This window comes from Sarcophilus harrisii, chromosome 2 (genome assembly GCF_902635505.1).
Source record: "Sarcophilus harrisii chromosome 2, mSarHar1.11, whole genome shotgun sequence".
In the NCBI taxonomy this organism is placed as follows: Eukaryota; Metazoa; Chordata; class Mammalia; order Dasyuromorphia; family Dasyuridae; genus Sarcophilus; species Sarcophilus harrisii.
Genome location: NC_045427.1, coordinates 39,892,345 through 39,914,513, shown reverse-complemented (window position 1 = coordinate 39,914,513; position 22,169 = coordinate 39,892,345). Strand labels below are relative to the sequence as shown.

General features: G+C 40.6%; 1 protein-coding gene across 1 annotated transcript; it reads left to right on the top strand.

Moving 5' to 3' along the window:
- The first annotated feature begins 11,408 nt into the window (after positions 1–11,408).
- Positions 11,409–20,488, top strand: LOC100926099 (chymotrypsinogen 2-like). Its single transcript, XM_031949224.1, has 7 exons — positions 11,409–11,593; positions 12,805–12,908; positions 13,380–13,456; positions 13,576–13,654; positions 15,866–15,952; positions 18,692–18,787; positions 20,256–20,488. Exons 1-7 carry the CDS (start codon positions 11,542–11,544, stop codon positions 20,415–20,417), a joined length of 657 nt encoding a protein of 218 aa, XP_031805084.1. The 5' UTR covers positions 11,409–11,541; the 3' UTR covers positions 20,418–20,488.
- Positions 20,489–22,169: the final 1,681 nt, after the last annotated feature.

Sequence of the window (22,169 nt, the reverse complement as noted above, 5' to 3'; positions counted from 1 at the left end):
AGAAGTTACCCTTAGAAGAAAAGAGCTGAGAGTCTCAGGTTTTTTAGTTCGAGAGAGTTAAAGGAAAACAACAGCTGTCTGTAGTGTTATGCCAAAGTTCCCTTTTAATGTGGTGACCCAGTTCTTCTAATTGTCCTATTTAGTTATTTTGCCTTAGGTTATAACCTTTCCCTCTTAATGTTTAAGATAAAGGTTTTATAGACATTCCTTAATGTTTGACAAGATAAAGGTTTATCCATTTTAGATGTCATTAGAATATCAGTAACCTCCCTCCATTAGGTATCCCCACCTAGGTCCCTCCATTATGTCATTGTTCTTGTTATTCCATAAAAAGCTCGCTGCCCCGATACTTGGGGCTAGACTCTTTGAGATGATAGTCTCATCTAGCCCCGGGATCAACATGGATCCATTGGTCCCAGTATTTCTCTCCATTTAATAAACTATTGAATTGGTCTCTAATCTCTTGTCTTGCTCAGTTTCTTCAGTATTACAGTAGCAGCAGAGTGGGAGAAACATCTAGGGCTCAGAATGGGCTCCTCTAGTTTTGGCCTTAGTACATTGGCCTTGGACCCCTGAAAAAAAGTTGGGGGTGGGTCCCAGGTCTTTCATTAGGCTGAGAGTTTTTTTTTTTTTTCAGCTTTGAAAGAGATGATTCTACTGGGTATGTTTTAGCTAGAAGCTTTTTGTCTGAGGGCAGAAGTATTAGTCAGTCCCAGGATTTGAAAGAAAAAAAAAAGCACTTTTAAAATGCAAAGGAGGCTCCTTTCAAAGGCTCTAGAGAATTGGTGAGTGGAAGGAGATTGGAATTCAGCTAATCTAATCAGTGTTCAAATTTTAAGGTTGAGGCATTTTTTCAAGTGTGTCTCTGCCTTAAGAGACAGCCTAAAAGTAGAACAGGTCCCAAGCACCCTGATTCTATAGCTTTCCTCTTCTCTGAGCATTCCTAGAGAGACAAATATGAAAAAAAAAACTTAATTTTTGTCAATTTGCAGGAGTTTTCTGCATAAGCATCCTTATAGGAAAGACTCTGCTGAACATTAGTAGGTCCAGACAACGCCGACCATTTCTCTGGATGTAGAGCTGTCCCACCTTGCTATAGAAAGGGTGGGGTGATGGCTTACTGGAAAAAAAAAAAACTCTGATGAACAGTCACCAAATGGAAAATCAGAAAGACTGAAATCCTTGACTTCTAGGGGAAAAAAGTTTTAGTATTCTCCATTCAATAGCTCCTCGCCTGACTCTAGACAGTATCCAAGTGTTATATAGCCCCTTGTCCTTCTCTAGAGAAGGAGAGCAACAAAATGCTCCTTGAACTGTAATGCCAAAGTAACTGAGGCAAGATAGAGATCAGTTTAGGGAAACTGAGGCAGTTGTAATGCCGGAGAAACTAAGCAAGATAGAGATGAGTGAATATTTAATAATTTATTAAATGGAGAGATATACTGGGATCAAAGTGGATCCATGGTTTGGTGCCAGGGCTTGAATGAGACTATCGTCTCCAAGAATCCAGTAAACAATCAGAGTTCTCAAAGGCATATACACATGTGGCTCAGACACAGGGGATAGACTGAGGCATGGGCAGAGTCAGGGTGCTAAGAGCTGGAAGGGACTCTGACATGGTGGGATGAGCCTCCCGAGATGAGATGACATAATAGGGAGAGGTACCCCAGACATGGGGAGAGGCATCTTAATAAGACAGTACCTGACATTCTGGTAACTTGTGATGGGGAGAGGCATTCTGATATTCTAAAACATAAGATCTTTTATCCTTATCAAGTATTCTAATAAAAAGGGAGGGGAGGTTTTGCAGAACTGAGAAGCAGGGAAATGGAGGCAGGACTGGGTCAGGATTATTAGGGAAACTGAGTCAGGAGAATAAAGAGAACTGTGGCATAACATTCCACACTCTCTCTCTTCTGAATATTCAAATATTGAATTACCTTTCTCTAGAAGGTCTTAGCACCATAATTTTGGCCAACCCTATGTGAAGCAAATAAACAAAACTAAAACTAGAAACATGCAAGGATTTATGGCAAGGACCAGTTTCTCCCTGATAACCCCAGAATTATTAGCATCAAAAAGCATTCCTCATTTAGGGAGACACACAGGCCTCCCTGTTCAGGTCCTCTGCAGTTGGGGAGCATCTCAGACAGAGATGGACAGTTTGAGGTCTGTGGCCATATGTGCATTAATTCAGCCTCTGCTGAGTAGCAGTGCTAAAGACAGTCCTGCTACTCTAAGAGGGCACCCCAAATCTGTCAGGGACTCCAAAAGGGAAAAAGTGGGGCCTGGAGTAGCTCCACCTGTCCTCTCTCTATGGAACAGGAGCTGCTACTGGGAGACAGATTTCTGAGCAGATTATGCAGTTAGACCAAGGCAGGGAACCCCAAACTATTAGAGGCCTGATATCAAAATGCTGAAATGCTAATTAAGGAACTGGGGTAACAGGAGTGAAGAAACAGATCAGAGAGACTGCCAGTCCCAAGACAGTTGTCTGATTTCTGGTTGTTTCTAAAAAAATAATCCCCAAAACTGAGTCTGCCAGGGCAATTCCAGCAGAATAAGGGAATTCAACGTTCAAACATAATCAGCAACTTGAAGTCCAGCAAATTTTAAGCAAGGAGTTAAATAATTTCCAATTCAATCTGAACTAATGAAATAGGGGGCAGGGCAGAAATACCTAAGAAAAATATAGCAGTTTTTCCCCCCAATTGCCTGACCAATTTCAACCAGTTTTCTTCCTCCCTTTTTTTTACATGGAAAAGAAATGATCAAATTACCATTCCACATATAGATCCCAAGAGTGAATCAAAATTCCTATATATAACAGTCTAGTAAGTTTCCTAAAAAATCCCTCAAAAATATAGCAATAGTTAAACAGTTTTTTAACAAATGCCAATTTTAACAAATCTTAAACACAGTGATATAGTTAAAATTTTAACAATAATTTTCCCATTTTCCACTCCCCAATATCAGTCCAAATTACATCAGGAGCAGTAATCTTCTCAAAAACTGCTTTATGCTGAGGACTCCAAAAAGGGCGTGGCCATGCTGCCTGATAAGTTAGAACCCTAAATTCACACCTGACCAGCTATGGAATAGAAAACAAGCCTAGAGAGAGAGACACAGGAATCCCCACAAGGGAATCCTGCAAGGTAGAGCAAAGGCAACAGGAAAGGCCTTTTTCCTTTTTAAGAGGCACCAAATTGAAAATAGTTAAGGAGTTTTCAAACAGTTTCACTCTCTCCCTCTAACTCATTTCCCTCTGCAGTCCAGGAATGAGAAGAGAAAACAAAGGAAAAAAAGCCATCGTCACTCTCTTAACAATTGAATTTGCTTTGAAATTTTATTCCCCAACCATCATTCTAAAGGTCTTTCTTGAAGCTGCAACCTGGCCAGGGTTGGAGCTTAGAAAAGAAACCTTTAATTGTTGACAGGGGCATAGAACGCCAATCCAGAAAAAAATAGGAGAGAGTGTGCTAAGAGCAAAAGGTCTTGGGACTGAGAAAATTAGGAGCAGAAAAGTTCCCACCCGTGAGGTTGGGTAGGAAAGTGAGAGAAAGGACATTGCACAGCTATGCTATTCCTTCCACAGCTAGGCTATTCATCACCCCACAAGGAGCTAAGGAAAGTTTAAGCAAGTGCTCTGAGGCTAGGAAAAAAAACCAGAGAGCCGTTTGGAATCCCACTTGTCTTTGTAATCATGAGCATGAGCACGCAAAAGCATAAAAGGTTGTGACAGAGGCATTACTCTAATGCAGGATAGATAGAAATCAGGGAAACCAAGTCCGGTTTTAAAATGTATGGGACGAGCATGCTTCCTGAGAGGGCTGGAAGCTGTGGCTCCTTTAAGATTCAGGCAAAGGGTCTGGGAAGGGGATGGCCCATTTGTCCAGTTTGTGGGTAAACTTCTGTTAATTTAAAAGTTGGTGGAACTGGTGGGACTGATATTGGGGAGTGGGAAAGTGGTTGAATTATTGTTAACATTTTAACTGTATCACTGTGTTTAAGATTTATTAAAACTGGGATTTGTTAAAAACTGTTTAACTATTGCTATATGTTTGAGGGATTTTTAGGAAACTTACCATACTAGTCTGTTGTGTATAGGAATTTTGATTCACTCTTGGGATCTATATGTGGAATGGTAATTTGATCATTTCTTTCCGTGTAAAAAAAGGGAGGAAGAAAACTGGTTGAAATTGGTCAGGCAATTGGGGGGAAAAACTGCTGTATTTTTCTTAGGTATTTCTGCCCTGCCCCCTATTTCATTAGTTCAGATTGAATTGGAAATTATTTAACTCCTTGCTTAAAATTTGCTGGACTTCGAGTTGCTGATTATGTTTGAACGTTGAATTCCCTTATTCTGCTGGAATTGCCCTGGCAGACTCAGTTTTGGGGATTATTTTTTTAGAAACAACCAGAAATCAGACAACTGTCTTGGGACTGGCAGTCTCTCTGATCTGTTTCTTCACTCCTGTTACCCCAGTTCCTTAATTAGCATTTCAGCATTTTGATATCAGGCCTCTAATAGTTTGGGGTTCCCTGCCTTGGTCTAACTGCATAATCTGCTCAGAAATCTGTCTCCCAGTAGCAGCTCCTGTTCCATAGAGAGAGGACAGGTGGAGCTACTCCAGGCCCCACTTTTTCCCTTTTGGAGTCCCTGACAGATTTGGGGTGCCCTCTTAGGGTAGCAGGACTGTCTTTAGCACTGCTACTCAGCAGAGGCTGAATTAATGCACAAATGGCCACAGACCTCAAACTGTCCATCTCTGTCTGAGATGCTCCCCAACTGCAGAGGACCTGAACAGGGAGGCCTGTGTGTCTCCCTAAATGAGGAATGCTGTTAATAACTCTGGGATTTTCAGGGAGAGACTGGTCCTTACCATAAATCCTTGCATGTTTCTAGTTTTAGTTTGATATATATGCTTTACATAGGGTTGATCAAAATTATGGTGCTAAGACTTTCTAGAGGAAGGTAATTCAATGATTTGAATATTCAGAAGAAAGAGAATATGTAATGTTGTGCCACAGTTCTCAGTTTCCATAATTATCCTGACCCAGTTCTGACTCAGTTTCCCTGCTGCTCAAAGCTCAGTCCTGCTAAACTTCCCCCTCCTCTCCCTGTCAGAACCGATTGTCAGAGTCCCTTTTCCCATTCTCAGCACCCTGACTCCACCCTGCCTCAGTCTAACCCTTGAGTCTGAACCATGTGTATACAGGTCATTGAAAACACTCATGATTTGCTGGATTCTTGGAGACCATAATCTCATTCAGCCCTGGGACCAAACCACCGATCCATTTGGTCCCAGTAAATATCTACCATTTCATAAATTATCAAATATTCTCTAATCTCTATCCTGCCTCAGTTTCTCCAGCATTACAGATTGGCGCTTAAATTGGGTCCACACGCCAGACCTCTCACTTCCACAGAGAAGAAAAGGAAAAACATTCTGATTTTTCTTTTGGATCAAGCTCGATCATAATTATATGGTATTCAATATATAGCTTTGATATCTTGCTGATAAACATATAGTTTTTGAGAGGAGAGTTACAAATTGTTACTAATTGAAAAAGTGCTCAATCTCATAATCAAAGCGATGCAAATTAAAACAACTTTGGTGTACCACTCCATAGATGTTATATTGACCAAAATCACCCAAAGCAACAAAATCCCAGCTGGCAGAATTACAGAAAATCTTTAGAGTATCTTTTGGTAGTACATAGTAAAAATTACAAAAAATTATTGTACCCACTGACCCAGGAATTCTATTTTTAGAAATATAACTTGAAGGCATGGTTTATTTTTTTTTAATTCCCATAGTATTTTATTTTTCAAATACATGTAAAAATAGTTTTAAACATTTGTTTTTATAAGACTTTGTGTTCCAGATTGCTCTCCCTTCCTTACCTCACTCTTCTACAAGATAGCAATATGTGCAATTCTTTTAAACATATTTAAACATATTTCCATATTTGTCATGTTGTGCAAGAAAAAAAAAAATCAGACCAAAAGGGAAAAACTGTGAGAAAGAAAACAAAAAACTAAAACAAACAAGAAGTGAAAATAGTATGCTTTGATCCATATTCAGTCTTAATAGTCCTCTTTCTGTATGAGGATAGCATTTTCCATTCCAAGTCTATTGGAATTAAACAGTATTTTATGTTATTACAAAAAAAGGGAAACCATTTGAATATCTAATATTTATAGCTATCATTTAAGGTTTGCAAAGCACATATCTTATCTCTGATTCTCACATTAACCTTATTAGCATCTTCATTTTATAGAGCCATAGATATAGAATATCTTGCCTAGGTCATGCAGCTATTAAGTATGTGAGATTGGATTGAACTTAAGTCTTCTTTTTTTTTTCTTTTATTGTTTTTTTTCCTGGTTATACATGTATATTAACTTTTAAAATACACATTTCTTTATGAATCATGTTAGGAGAGGAAAAATAAGAACAAAAGAAAAAAATCATGGGAGAGAAAAAAAATAAGTGAACATAGCATGTGTTGAATTACATTCAATCTTCATAGTCCTTTTTCTGGATGCAGATGGCATTTTCCATCCAAATTTATTGGGATTGCTTTGGACCATTGAACCATTGAGAAGAACCAAGTCTGTCATAGTTGGTCATTGCACAATCTGGCTTTTATTGTGTAGAATATATTCCTGGTTCTGCTTGTTTTCCTCAGCATCAATTCATGTAAATCTTTCCAGGCCTTTCTAAAACAGTTTGTTCATCATTTCTTATAGAGCAATAATATTCCATTACCTTCATATGCCAAAACTTATTCAAACATTTCCCAGTTGATGGGCATTTACTCATTTTCCAATTCTTTGCCACCACAGAAAGAACTGCCACAAACTTTTTTGCACATGTATGATTTCCTTGGGATACAGACCCAGTAATGGCACTGCTAGATCAAAGATATTCAGCTTGATAACTTATTGGGCATAATTCCAAACTGTTCTCCAGAATGGTTGGATCATTTCACAACTCCACCAACAATGTATCAGTGTCCCAGTTTTCCCACATCTGTAATATTCTCTGGTTTGGTTTTCTTGTGTTCTCTGGAAGCAGCCTTCCTTTCAGTTCAGTAATCACCAGGAGAACAACCAGGTATTAAAGTCCAAATCCTTTAAGGTCTCCTTGCCTGGGGCTGGGCAGCTTTCTTAGAGGCCTTCTGGAGTCTTGATTTCAGTGGAGGAAATGTAGGAGGCCAGGCCAGCCACCATGAGCCTGACTGAAGATGGAAGATGGAATGAATCTGGTCCACTCCTTGCTGGCTTTTATATACTCCATTATCATAGGTGTGAATCTTGTGGAACTATATTAAGTACTAGGTACATGTAAACACCATGCTAAACTAGATATCTATTGCATTGACTTAACACCTTATAAGAATCCTTGTTTCACTGAATGGATGCCCACCAATTGGAGAATGGCTGAATAAATTGTGGTATATGGATGTTATGGAATATTATTGTTCTGTAAGAAATGACCAGCAAGATGATTTCAGAAAGGCCTGGAGAGACTTACATGAACTGATGCTGAGTGAAATGAGCAGGACCAGGAGATCATTATATACTTCAACAACAATAATATATGATGATCAAGTCTGATGGAAGTGACTCTCTTCAACAATGAGATGATCCAAACCAGTTCCATTTGTTCAATAATGAATAAAACCAGGGTCACCCAGCGAAGGAACTCTGAGAAATGAGTATGAACCACTACGTAGCATTCCCAATACCTCTGTTTTTGTCCACTTGCATTTTTTATTTCCTTCACAGGTTAATTGTACATTATTTCAAATTTTGATTCTTCTTGTGCAGCAAAATAACTGTAGGATATGTATACATATATTGTATTTAACATATACTTTAACATATTTAACATGTATCGGTCTACCTGACATCTGGGGAGAAGGGTGAGGGGAAGAAGGGGAAAAATTGGAACAAAAGGTTTTGCAAGGGTCAATGCGGAAAAATTACCCATGCATATATCTTGTAAATAAAAAGCTATAATAATAAAAAAGAAAGAAAAAAAGAAAGAAAGAAAGAAAACTTTATAAACAAAACAAACAAACAAAAAATCCTTGTTTCAGAGTTCTGGCCTATAACACACATCTCCTCAAACATTCATCATTATCTTTTCTTGTCATCTTAGCCAATCTGAGAGATATGGAGTGATACCTCATGGTTATTTTAATTTGCGGTTCTCTAATCAACAGTGATTAAGAGCAATTTTTTTTCATATGAATATAGATGGCTTTAATTTTATCATCTAAATTAGTATGGCAGAAACTAGGCATTGACCCACACTTAACACTGTACACCAAGGTAAGGTCAAAATGTGTTCATGACCTAGACATAAAGAATGACATTATAAATAAATTAAAAGAACATAAGAGAGTTTACCTCTCAGACTTGTGGAGGAGGAAGAAAATTATGACAAAAGAAGAACTAGAGATCATTATTGATCACAAAATAGAAAACTTTGAGTATATGAAATTGTTAAGTTTTTGTACAAGCAGAACTGATGAAGACAAGATTAGAAGGGAAGCAATAAACTGCAAAAACAATTTTAGTTAAATGTTCTGATAAAGGCCTTATTTCCAAAATATATAGAGAATTGACTCTAATTTATAAGAAATCAAGTCATTCTCCAATTGATAAATGGTCAAAGGATATGAATAGGCAATTCTCAAAGAAATTGAAACTATTTTTAGCCATTTGAAAAGATGCTCCAAGTCATTATTAATCAGAGAAATGCAAATTAAGTCAACTCTGAGATACCACTACACACCTGTCAGATTGGCTAGAATGACAGGGAAAGATAATGCAGAATGTTGGAGGGGATGTGGGAAAACTGGGACACTGATGCATTGTTGGTGGAATTATGAACAAATCCAAACATTCTGGAGAGCAATTTGGAACTATGCTCAAAAAGTTATCAAACTGAGCATACCCTTTGATCCAGCAATGTTTCTACTGGGCTTATATCACAAAGAGATCATAAAGAAGGGAAAGGAACCTGTATGTGCAAGAATGTTTGTGGCAGCCCTCTTTGTAGTGGCCAGAAACTGGAAACTGAGTGGATGCCCATCAGTGGGAGAATGGCTGAATAAATTGTGGTATATGAATATTATGGAATATTATTGTTCTGTAAGAAATGACCAACAGGATGATTTCAGAAAAGCCTGGAGAGACTTACATGAACTGATGCTAAATGAAATGAGCAGGACCAGGAGATCATTATGTACTTCAACAACAATACTATATGATGATCAATTCTGATGGACGTGGCCATCTCCAGCAATGAGATGAAACAAATCAGTTCCAATAGAATAGTAATGAATTGAATCAGCTACACTCAGCAAAAGAACTCTGGGAGATGACTATGAACCACTATATAGAATTCCCAATCCTTCTATTTTTGTCCACCTGCACTTTTGATTTCCTTCATAGGCTAATTGTACACTATTTCAAAGTCGGATTCTTCTTGTGCAGCAAAATAATTATATGACTGTATACATATACTGTATTTAACATATATTTTAACATATTTAACATGTATTAGTCAACATGCCATCTGTTGGGAGGAGATGGGGGAAAGGAGAAGAAAAATTGGAACAAAAGGTTTTGCAATTGTCCATGCTGTAAAATTATCCATGCATATATCTTGTAAATTATTATTTACAATAATGAAAATGAAAAATATAATGAAAAAAAATAATGAAAAATTTAAAAAAAATTTCATGATCTGAAAATTGGCTTGAACTCAGCCTTCTGATGCCAAGTCGAAAGCTCTGTTCAGTTCACTGCCCAGCTGCCTATACTTCTTTAATATAGAGACATTGGTGAGGAAAGTCTTCTGTCACAGATCGGTACCTGTTGTACAAGGAAAGTCTCAGGTTGTTACTTGGAGCACTGAGAAGTGGTGATTTGCTTGGGTCAAAATAGTGCAGCAGGGGTGAATTTGAACCTGGTTTCCTGTCCCTATAACACACTACAATCTTGATTGAAATATTGTGCATCTCTGCAATAAAATTAAAACCAACACATAGAAAGAATACAAAGAAACCTGCAAAGATTCATAAAATAATGCAAAGTGAGAGGGCAAGAAACTGAAGCAGAAGGAGTGTTCACTAATTATGAACCCCCAAAGAAGAAAAGTGAATGAGAATGAAGAGAGAATCCTGAAGAATACTATGTTACCAAATATGGCTTGATAGAGCAGGACCAAAATTCACTCGTTTAAATATGAGCAGTTATTAAGTTGATTGTATTAATGTACAATACTATTTTTAATGAAACATTTCATTGAACCAATATATATTACCAGGAAGACAATTTTCTGACAATGAGCCCTTACTTTGCTAGGCTAGTCCCCAGATATTTATTCAGTCAACGAGCATTTATTAAGCCTTTATAGTTCATCATGCATCCCTGGGTCCATTTTCAACATTTTTTTCAGCTTAATAAGACATCCTTAAATTTCTAAAAACATATTTTTAAAAATTTATTTTGGTCAATTAGCCAACATTTATATTCTCTCTCTTTCCTTATCCCCTAAATTTCATTCATTTTTTATTTATTTTTAAGACACATTGCTTTAAAACACATGTTGGGAGAGAAAAATGAGAACAAAAGGGAAAAACCATGGGAGAGAGATTAAAAAAAAAGTTTTTAATCAGAAAAAAGAAGTGAACCCAACATGTGTTGATTTACACTCAATTTCCATACTTGTCTTTCTGGATGCAGATGGTATCTTCTATCCAAAGTCTATCAGGATTGCTTTGGATAACCTCCACTTCCCAACTTTAAGCCCTGTTGGCAATTTAAATCCTTTTCAAGAACTCAAATCATATGTTACCATAAGTGCCTAATAAATGCCTGTTGCATTGAAGCTTCCTTTACCAGTCTGGGAGCTCCTTGGGGGCTATATCTCAGATTTCTCTCCATTAGTAAGCTCTCTGTAAATATTTTTTGAATGAATAAATGAGTTACTTGGAACAAAGGAAAAAGACTGGGAAGTAGAGGGCGCCATTTTGAAATTTGTCACCAGAAGGATAAGATTTATTTGCCTAAAGTCTTTAAGGCATGTATCAGGTCCTAGTAGAAGGCAAAGGGATGGATTCCTTGACCTCTGCTGGTAGCCCCCAGATAGCAAGTCTGTAGAGTCCCTGAGCTCTTGCATCCAAACAGGGAAAACTCAATTTCAGGAGCAAAGTTGTAGGGCAAGAAGAGGAGGCAGGTCAGAGCAGGGGAGGCAGAGCTGCAGATGGGGAGAAGAAGAGACTGGCCCCTTGGCCCTTGGAGAAGACCTCTCTGGGAAGAGGAAGAGGAGCAGCTGCCCCACCTGCTTATCACTCCAAGATGTCTTGGAGCTGGGTAGGGCAGTGGAGAGAAGGAAGGTGCATCTCCGGCCTCTCCTGAGAGCCAAGGCTATTGGCCCAGTGCCCCACTGGTGAGGGAAGGCAGAGATATAAGGAGGGAGGGAAACACTGGGCCAGCTGTCTCACCCGGGCACCATGGCATTGCTTCAGCTCCTGTCCTGCCTGGCCTTCGTGGCTGCCGTCTCAGGTGAGTCCTGTTCCCTGATCCTCACCCAGCAGGCCATTGTCAGCCCCCATGAGCTCTCACAGAGTCAGGGAGGTGCCTGGAAATAGATGCTGCCTCTGCTGCTTCCTACCTCTGTATCCCAGCACAAGTCACTTAAGCTCTGAGGAAGAAAAGGGAGTGATGGATGGCCTCTGGGGTCCCCTCCAGCAGTGGATGTCTGGACTCGGGACTCAGGTGATGAGAGAGGAGGGGCCCCTGCTTTCATCCCCCCCACCCCTAATAATGGCATTCCTCAGATTAAGAATTCACTTTGGAGGGTAATAAGTGTTTTTTTTTTTTTTTTAACTTGCACTTATCCCTGAAGAGGTTTAGAGACAGTAGCTTACAGCTTAGTAAAAACTAGTCTGAAATTTTGCTTTCTTCGTAAATTGGTATTGAAATCAGCTCTTAGTTGGAGAAATTTGGAGGAGAAAGTGATGTTAGATCTGAGTAATGGAGAGCGCCTGAGGGAAGATGGGGGGGTGAGGGGAGGAGAATGGGGTGGCCCAGAGTTGGGGAGCTACTTTCAAATTTCAGTCCTGGGTGGGTAGGGCTCTGCCTTCGTTTGCATTTCCGGGGTGGGGAGGTAGCTGTGGCCTGAAGCCCAGAGACAATGTCTGGGCACCTGAGAGGGCTCTCCCCACTCCCCAGACCAGGGCAAGGAGAGCCCACTCTAGGGAGAGCCTTGTTCAGGGAAGGCTGATGGCAACCGAGGGGACTTCAGCTGCTCCTAGAGGCAATCCTTCATTTCCAGCCCCCTCTCCTCTTCCCATTCTCTGGCAGAAATGGGACTGGATGTTACAGGGGAGAGGGAGGAAATTCCTTCCCTCATATACCAGAGCCAGGGGATCCCTTAAGAGCCCTCAGGGTGAACCCGGCAATGGGCTTTCTTTGTCCCTTGAGGTTTTGAGTCCTGGCTGGCATAGACTGTTCCCCCTCCTGAAACCCTGGACAGGTGTTGACCTTCAGCTCCCCTTATCCCCTTTCTCCTATTCCCTGCAGGTGAACTGGGTTTAACCCAAAGCTGATTACTATGGGGAACAAGAGGCTGGTCAGGGTTGAGGCGAGGGGTCTCCAGCAGCAGCTAAGACTTCAGAGGCCTGAGAGACTGGAGGGTGGAGAGGTGGTTAGAGCCCACCCAGCTCCTCCAAGGCTGGGAACCCTAAGCACCTTTATTTTCTCCATGCCCCTAGGCTGTGGTGTTCCTGCCATTAACACTGACTTGAATAGTATGTTCATGATTGTCAATGGTCAAAATGCTGTTCCTGGTTCTTGGCCCTGGCAAGTCTCTCTGCAGGTGAGTACCTAGACCTGCTTCATGGGAAGTGGAGCTATTACCTCCCCTCCACTTCCTTCCCCACCCCCAGATCTTTTCCTCTCCCTACAGGATAAAGGGAAGTGGGTGGAGGGTGGAATGGCCAGTGAGGGAAAAAAGAGGGATTGAGAGGCTCCAAGAAACCTCCTGGGTGGTTGGCAACAGCCTCATAAACATCAGCCTTCGTGACCCACAGCAGCTTCTGCCCTACTAGGCAAGGAGGAAATGCCAGTCCCAGATGGTGTCCAGCTTGGCAGGAGACCCAGCCAGTCTTGTCTGGGATCCCTCTTCATCCCAGTCTCCCAGTCCTGCACCCCGACTACGTTCTCTGGGCCAAGGCTTGGTGGACCTCTTGTCTGCCTCTGAGACTGTCCCTCGGTGCCCAGGGGAGGCTCCTGAGCTCTCCAAGTTTTCAGAATGCACATGATTCCTGTCTGTTCCCTTCCTTTCCAGAGAAGAGGTAACCACTTCTGCGGGGGCTCCCTCATCAGTAACAAGTGGGTGGTCACAGCTGCTCATTGCTATGTCAAGTAGGTCAAAAAAAGGTTTTTCCTTCCCTCCTTTGGAGGGGTGGTAGTGGTGGTGAAATGGGATGAGTTCTTGGGGTATTCAGTGACCTTTGATCCATGGGCCCTTCCCTTTGCTTTAGGACAACAGACAAGGTGATTGCTGGAATGCATGACATGAACTCTTATAGAGAAAAGGTCCAAGTTCTGAGGATTGCCAAGGTACAGTCTTGGCCCAGGGAAGGGGATGGGAGGAGTGTGGGATGTGCTGGGGATGTGGCAGCTGGGGCTTCCTGCATGGACCAAGGACATGTACAAGAGAGAATTCAAGCATTTATGGTGAGCAGGCCTGTGTAAATAAAGATAGGCTCTCTGATGGGAACTAATAAAATCAAAGCTATGATTTAAGGTTATTAAGAGTTGACATTTAAAAAGGGCTTATATGTAGAGTTGGCCAACAAGCATTTATTAAGTGCTTCTTATGTGGCAAACATTGTGCTAAGTTCTGGGGAAACCACAAAAGGAAAAAAAAAAACTTAACCCCCCTAATCCAACCAAACCAAATCCAAATCCAACAACAACAAAAACCCGCCAAATCTGAAAGCCCAGGATCCCTACTCTCAAGGACCTCGCACTCAAATGGGGAAGAGTATGTTTACATAATTGTGTACATAAAGGGGAAATTGGAGGCAGTCTCAGAGGGAAGGGGCAGGAGAACTTGCAAATAGTTATATAGCAATTTAAGACTTGGAAAGCACTTTACAAATACTATCTCATTATGTTCTCAAGCTATTTTGGGAAGTTGATATACTTATTATTCCTATTTTGTGGATGAGGAAACTGAGGCAGGGAGAGATGAAGTGATTTGACCAAGTTTACCCAGCTAGTCAATATCTAAGGCAGAATTAGAATTCAAGTCTCCTTAACTTTCAGTCTAGCCTACCATCTACTGTTTCATGCAGCTGAAAGTCTCATGCAGAGGGTAGGATTGAGCTGAGTCTCAAAGATGGCTGCGTGTATTTGAATTTGATCCCTTGTGAAGTAGGGAATGCAGGTCTTTGCCATTTTCCAGATAAGGAAACTCAAGCTCAGTGAGCTTCACTAACCTAGCCATGATTACACAGAGAGGATATAAGTTGCTCCTGTGGGGATTTTTCCTTTCCACAGATGGGAAGGCAGTTGAGAGGAAAATGAGGATTTGGGTAGGAATTTTGCTCTTGTTCTACAGCCACACACAACCTGGGGGTTCCAAGGACCTCAATGGGCCATAGCCAGCTCTAGAGATTGGAGGGAAGTAGAGATGATCAGCCAAGTAAGAGATTCTTGGGTTCAAATTACAGAGAAGTGGGAAAGGACTCTCCTTTTCTCTTTAGACAGAGAGTTCGAGAAAGAGAAAGACTTAGAGAGTAAAGGCAATCCATTATAAGGTTCCTTGGGAACTGGTGCCATAAACATTCGTGATTATTGCAAGTCTCTAACAGACAGTCTCACGGCAGGATGATTTCTATAACCTCTACAGCTCAGCCAGAGTCCCAGCCTCCCCATTGAGGGGGAGACACCAGTGGCCCTTTTGTCAGCCTGGAATATGTGATGGCAGTCACAACTCCTGCCCCAGGGTGCAATGAACCTGCACTCTCTAGGGCAGTCTGGGCTTCAGACCTCCTCCCAGCCAGGTAGTAAGGAGAGCTACAACTAAGTTTTTTCACTGAGATGAGTTCTGAGGGTGCAGGTATACACTGGATCCTTCCATTTTTTGTTTCAAGGTGAAATCCTCCTTAGCTTGCACCAACATAAGCTGTTGAAGAGCATACAGTAGCTGGGAAAAGCTGCTTCTTTCTGGAGGAGAGGGGAAGGTAGAAGAGACTTAAGCAGAAAAGCAAAGTTGAAGACAACTGTTCTAAGGACAGCCTTTTAGGCTGATTCTTGGACTGGGAATTTAATGGCTGGATTCAAATCCCATCTAGCCGTGAGCAAAGGAACTAGGGGGTACAGTGGATGGAGTGCAAGGTCTGGAGTTCCAACTCGGCCTCAGAAACTTCCTAGCTGTGACTCAGTTTGTGTCACTTTCCTCATTTGACAAATGAGCTAGAAAAGGAAATGACACATGATTCCATTCTTTTTGCCAAGAAAATCCCAAATGGATGTGACCAAAATGACTCGGTAATAAAGAAAAAGCTTCCTAATACTTTGATCAGGGTAAAAGTGGAGTCGGCGTTCTTGTGAGGTAGTGAGTCTCTCATCATCAGAAGTCTTCAAGGAAAGTCTGGATAACGGTGGTCAGGAAGGGCATAGAAGGGATTCCTCCAGATATTTAGCTGGACTGGGTCATCGTTGAAATTCCTCCTAATTCTGAGGCACTAGGAGGTGCCAATGAAGCTTTAGGGATGGGGGGCGAGGGGAGTCTCAGTCTCCTGTCCCTGGTCTTCCTTTCAGATCTTCAGGAACAAAAATTATGACCCAGACACTCTTATCAATGACATTGCCCTGTTGAAACTGGCCACACCTGGCAATTTAGAAAATGTGTTTTGTTCGTTTCGTTTGTGTGCTAGCGGTGATTTTCAAGGTACTACTGTAAATTGGTTGGGGTAGGATTATTTATAATGGTGAGTGTGAGAGGGGTTACTGGGTACTAGGTACTTTTGATATTTTCTATAGTACTTTTTGTTACTTTTTTTGTTTATACTAAGATTTTGTGTCTACTCATATACTTAAAATTGGCAAGACCATGGATGGTTTTTAATTGGAGAAATTAAAATACATTAATTTGTTATTTTCTAAAATATTTTTTAGATTGACTTTTAATTTTCACTTGTGATTTTTTACTATTAAATTGCAAAATTTTTCTATACTTTATAAGCTAAGTTCTGTAGTATAAATAGAAATAAAAGTAACTCAATGTCTTTCTGTGTGGATGTTTTAAAGAATCCTTCCCATACCTGCTGAATGACCCTTTTCAAGTCCATTTGTTTGAATAATTTGTAAGTTTCTGGTTCACTTGCAATTATCACAAAATATCAGAATCAAATCCAGAACTTAGCTCTTCAGCCTGGATTTAATTATAATACCATCTCAGTAAAATAAGAAATATTATTGTAAAAATTAACTTGCTTATATTTAAGGTTATATAGTATAAGCTTTAAACAAGTAAGAACCATATTTGCTCCTTGTCTCTTTCCAATCTTTCTGTGTGTTCAATTTTGTTTTCAATATACCTGTGAGCAATGCGTACCTTATTAATTTTTAGGTGATATTGCTATCTTTTTATTGCTATATTAGTTCAGATGTATTGCTCTTTTCTCTCCTTCCCGTGCCTTAAGTGTCATGCCTCCCTGCAACAAAAGAAAACAATTAAGCAAAAATACTATCTACAGTGACCTAATTTAACAATGAAAATATAATTTTGTCCCTGTAGACCTCGGCCTCTCTCCTCTCTGCTAGAAGGAGGAGGGCATGTCAAATAATGTTTTTTTAGAACCAGTATTTGTTTTATGCATGTGTTTTTAGTAATTAGAATTTGATTTCCCACAGAATACTCCTTTTAAAAAATGTTTATTTTTAATTTTTATTTCCCCCAATTATATGTTTAAAAAAACCTATTTTTTGTGTTATACAAATTTAACGCTGGAGAAACTGAGGCAGGATAGAGATTAGAGTATATTTAATAATTTATTAAATGGGAGAGATTTACTGGCACCAAATGAATACATGGTTTGGTCCCAGGGCTGAATGAGACCATGGTCTCCAAGAATCCAGCAAACAATGAAAGTTCTCAATGACCTATATATACATGTGGCTCAGACTCGGGAGGTAGACTAAAGTAGGGGCAGAGTCAGGGTGCTGAGAGAGGAACGGGACTCTGATAGGGTGGGGTGAGCCACTGGAGATGAGATGACATAATCAGGCGGAGGCACCCCAGACATAGGGAGAGGCATCTTGATAAGTTGGTATCTGACATTCTGATAGCTTGGGATGGGGAGAGGCATTCTGATATTCTACAACATAAGACCTTTTATCCTTATCAAATATTTTCATAAAGAGGGAGGGAAGGTTTTGCAGGACTGAGAAGCAGGGAAACTGAGTCAGGACTGGGTCAGGATAATTATGGAAACTGATGAGTGCAAGTAGCTGATCTTTCATTACCATTGACTAAAGTAGGCAAAGCCTGCAGGCCCAAGTGTCAGCTTCTTAAAAAATTCGCGGCTTTTTCTTGGGTTGCTCTGTAAAAAAGTTGCAAGTGGGCACTGGGGGGGTGCTCTCTCCTGGCTCCGAACACATGCCTTTTGCTCAGAGTTTGGAGGACTCCCGGCTCTGGCGAGATCCTGAGTAAAGGTTTTGTTCTATACCTTGAAATGCCCCCCGAGAGTTTAATTTTGGATAAAATTGTCCCACACGCTGAGAACTGCGGCATAACACATATACAGACATTTTAAAAAATCTATTTCCTTATGCATCATGTTGGGAAAGAAAAATCAGAACAAAAGGGGAAAATCATGGTGGGGTGGGGATGGGGGAGGAATAAACCAGAAAAAAAAAAAGTGAATATAGCATGTGTTGATTTACATTCAGTGTCCATAGCTCTGTGTGGATGTGAATGGCGTTTTCCATCCAAAGTTTACTGGGATTTCTTTGGATCACCAAACCATCGAGAAGAACCAGGTCTTTCCTAATTCAACATCGCACAATCTTGCTGTTACTGTGTATCACGTATTCCTGGTTCTGCTTATTTCTCTCAGAATTGGTTCATGTCAATCTTTCCAGGCCTTTCTAAAATCAGCTTGCTGATCATTTCCAATGGAACAATAATGTGCCATTGCTTTCATATACCAAAATTTATTCAGCCATTCCCCAACTGATGGGCAACCACTCATTTTTCAATTCCTTGTCACCACAAAAAGCTGCTACAAACATTTTTGCTCACGTGGGCCCTTTTTCTTCTTTTATGGTTTCTTTGGGATACAAAGTAAAAACATTTCTAAAGAAAGTATTATACTTTTAATTGTCAATTTTTAATCATTCTTTTCTGCTAAAAGTGAATGAGAAAAGGGGGAGAGCCAAGCTTGGAACAGAGTCTGGATATACTTTTCGGTCTAGATTTATCCTTTTCCTTGGTACTTTCTTAAATCCTTTCTTCTTCATTTTCTTAAATCTTTCTATACTTCTACTCTCTCAAGCCTATTCAGTTCACTAGCTCTGTTTAACTCTACTTCCTTCCTGTTCTGTTTCTGTAGCCAGTAGATTTCAAATATCTTCCACGTGTAGAGTTTGCTGTCCAATACTAACTGCAAGAGCTACTTTGAGTCTGTCATCATGGACACCACAATCTGTGCTGGAGCCAATGGCGTTTCTTCCTGCATGGTACCTGCCTCTCTCTGTCTCTCTCTTCTCTGGTTTTTCTCCTTTCTTTTAGAATCACAAGTGGAGTTGCCCTGAAAAGGATCTTATTATCTATATTATAAATGAGAAAACAGAGGTTTAGGAAATCAAAGTGATTTAGCATCCTGTTAATAAGCAGCAAAACCAGTCTCAATCTGGTGGTTCCCTCCCAACTCCAGTTCCATGACATCCCTCCCCCTCATCAATCACTCTCACAGAAGGAGAGTGAGAAGGAACTCTTAGATGTTCTAATTCTATCTTCAGTCTCTTTACAAACTGCCTGTCACAAGTGGTTATCCATCTTTCATTAAAACTAATTTATAAAAATGTATTCTACCTAGTCTACTTTTAGACATTTAACTGTGAGGAGTAGCTAGTTGGTAGTCGATGGAGTTCTGGGGCCAATATCAGTTCAAATCTAGATTCAGACACTGACTAGCTGGTGACCTTGGGTAGACATTTTAATTCTGTTTGCCTCAGTTTCCTTGTTCAAATGAATTGGTGAAGAAATGAAGAATTACTTCACTATATTTACAAGAATACTGTGTAAATAGGTCACAGAGTGTCAGATATGTCTGACAACAATTGAACAACACAACTTCTCTTTTATCTGGTTGGTGGCACTGCTGAAAAAACTGAGATCATATGGAGTAGCTAGGTGACACAGTGGCTAGAGCTCCAGCCCTGAAGTCAGGAGGAGCGCAGTTCAAAATCTGGTCTCAGACACCTCCCAGCTGTGTGAATTTGGAGCAAGCTACTTAACCTTGATTGTTTCAGAGGTAAAAGAATGAGATAGACACAGCATATTTGAAGAGGCAAAAGGACTTGGATAAATGTCATCTTTATTATTTTTGTATTCTCCTCCCCTCCTGTAATTGAAAAGTTCAAAACAAGCCTCTGTGGTGTAATGAGAGACTAGTCATAGTGTCATGATATTAATACCTGGAATAAGCCACCGAATTTTCAGTTCTTCATCATTTTCATTTATTTCCATACCAACTTAAAGCTTCAACAAGCTTCTAAGGCAGAAAAGATAAAATGGTGTTATCTCCATATAAAGGTATTCTTTTCTGCCATCCCATGAAGCCTCTGGTCACATGACAACAAAGTATCAGCCCCAGGATTCATATTCAAGTCTTCTGAGTCTAAATCATGAGTCTAAAATCGTGGGGGGGAAGGGAGGAGGAGAGAAACCCAAAGGAAAAAGTGAATATAGCATGTGTCAATTTACATTAAGGGTCCAATAGCTCTCTCTGGATGCAAATGGCGTTTTCCATCCAAAGTTTATTGGAATTTCTTTGGCTCACCGAACCACTGAGAAGAACCAGGTCTTTCATAGTTGACCATGGTGCAATCTTGCTAGTTGCCCTAAAGCACCCTGAGCTGCTTTGGGGCTCAGTTTGGGGTGCTGACAGACTCTTTCAATTTCTCTTGTGTCTTGTCTCCTTAGGGTGACTCCGGTGGACCCCTGGTCTGCAAGAAAAACGGTGCCTGGACCCTGGTTGGTATTGCGTCCTGGTCAAGTCTTCAGTGTACCACCCACACCCCTTCTGGGTACACGCAAGTCACCAAGTTCATCCCCTTTATCGAGAAAATCCTGGCCCACAACTGAGCCATCCTCCCCCCAAAAAAGTGGGTACTTTCAACTCTCCCTATCCCCCAATGCCAATAAATATATCTATACAGGAACATTGAGCCTCTTTTCTTTGCCGTCAGAAGAGATCTAAATGCCCATCAAATGTAGAACAACCCATCCTCAGAGAACCTGGTACAGTCCCAAGAGGCCAGAACTTTGGCAGGACTTCAGGGGATACTGGTTTCATTTCTACTGTTGATGTTGCTGACAGTTGAGAAGAGGCACAGGACTTATTTCTGCGACTCCACCTGGCAGAATGTAACGTCTAAGCCTCGAAGTTCGGCCTCTTTAGGAAGAGCCAACACCATCCCATTGACTTTCCTCAAGTGCCTGACTTCATTTGGGTACTTCTGGATACTCATCTCCCCAATTTTTCCCAACAGACACATTCCCCCACATGCCCACTCATTTCCCTTAATGACTTCTTAGGGCACCATATTCTAGGAAGGGCATTGCTACAAACTGGAAGAAGGGGAAAGAACTGGGGACCATGCCATATGCTGATCAACAGCTAGAACTAGAGCTATTTAACTTTAAAAAAAAAAAAAAAAGACAAGGAGAATGGGACATAAAAGCTTTCACCTGAAATTTGAAGAGCTGCCTGGAAGTGACTGAAACTGTCTATTAATTTCATGGAATAATGGAAAGAACGGTTAACTCTAGAGACAAAGGACTTGGATTCAAATTCTGTCATCAGAAGCTGCTTCCTGCCTGTTGAGATATGGGAAAGGAAGGGATTAAGAACACCGGGTAAAAGCAGCAGAGAATCAGATTTAGGTTCAGTGTAAAGAAATACTTCCTAACAACTGGGAACTCTTTTCCAGAGTTAAAGAAACAGCATTAGGAGGTATTGGGTTTTCTTTTTTTTCCTTTTGTTTATTTTTTAAGCTTTTAATTTTCAAAACATATGTAGGGATAATTTCACAACACTGACCCAGATTTTTTCCTCCTTCCGTCCACCCCCTCCCCTACATGGCAACCAATCTGGATTTCCTTCTGATGGAGCTCTTCAAAGAAGTTCTAGATAATGACTTGTAGTCCGGGTATTAGCTGAACTAATGCACAAATGGCCACAGACTCAAACTGTCCATCTCTGTCTGAGATGCTCCCCAACTGCAGAGGGACCTGGAACAGGAGGCCTGTGTGTCTCCCCCTAAATGAGGAAATGCTGTTAATAACTTGGATTTTCAGGGAGAGACTGTCCTTACTTCATAAATCCTTGCATGTTTCTAGTTTTAGTTTGATATATATGCTTTGTGAGTGTAGGGGTTGATTAAACTAAAGTAAGACTTTCTAGAGGAAGGTAATTCAACATTTGAATATTCAGAAGAAAGAGAATATGTAATGTTGTGCCACAGTTCTCAGTTTCCATAATTATCCTGACCCAGTTCTGACTCAGTTTCCCTGCTGCTCAAAGCTCAGTCCTGCTAAACTTCCCCCTCCTCTCCCTGTCAGAACCGATTGTCAGAGTCCCTTTTCCCATTCTCAGCACCCTGACTCCACCCTGCCTCAGTCTAACCCTTGAGTCTGAACCATGTGTATACAGGTCATTGAAAACACTCATGATTTGCTGGATTCTTGGAGACCATAATCTCATTCAGCCCTGGGACCAAACCACCGATCCATTTGGTCCCAGTAAATATCTACCATTTCATAAATTATCAAATATTCTCTAATCTCTATCCTGCCTCAGTTTCTCCAGCATTACAGATTGGCGCTTAAATTGGG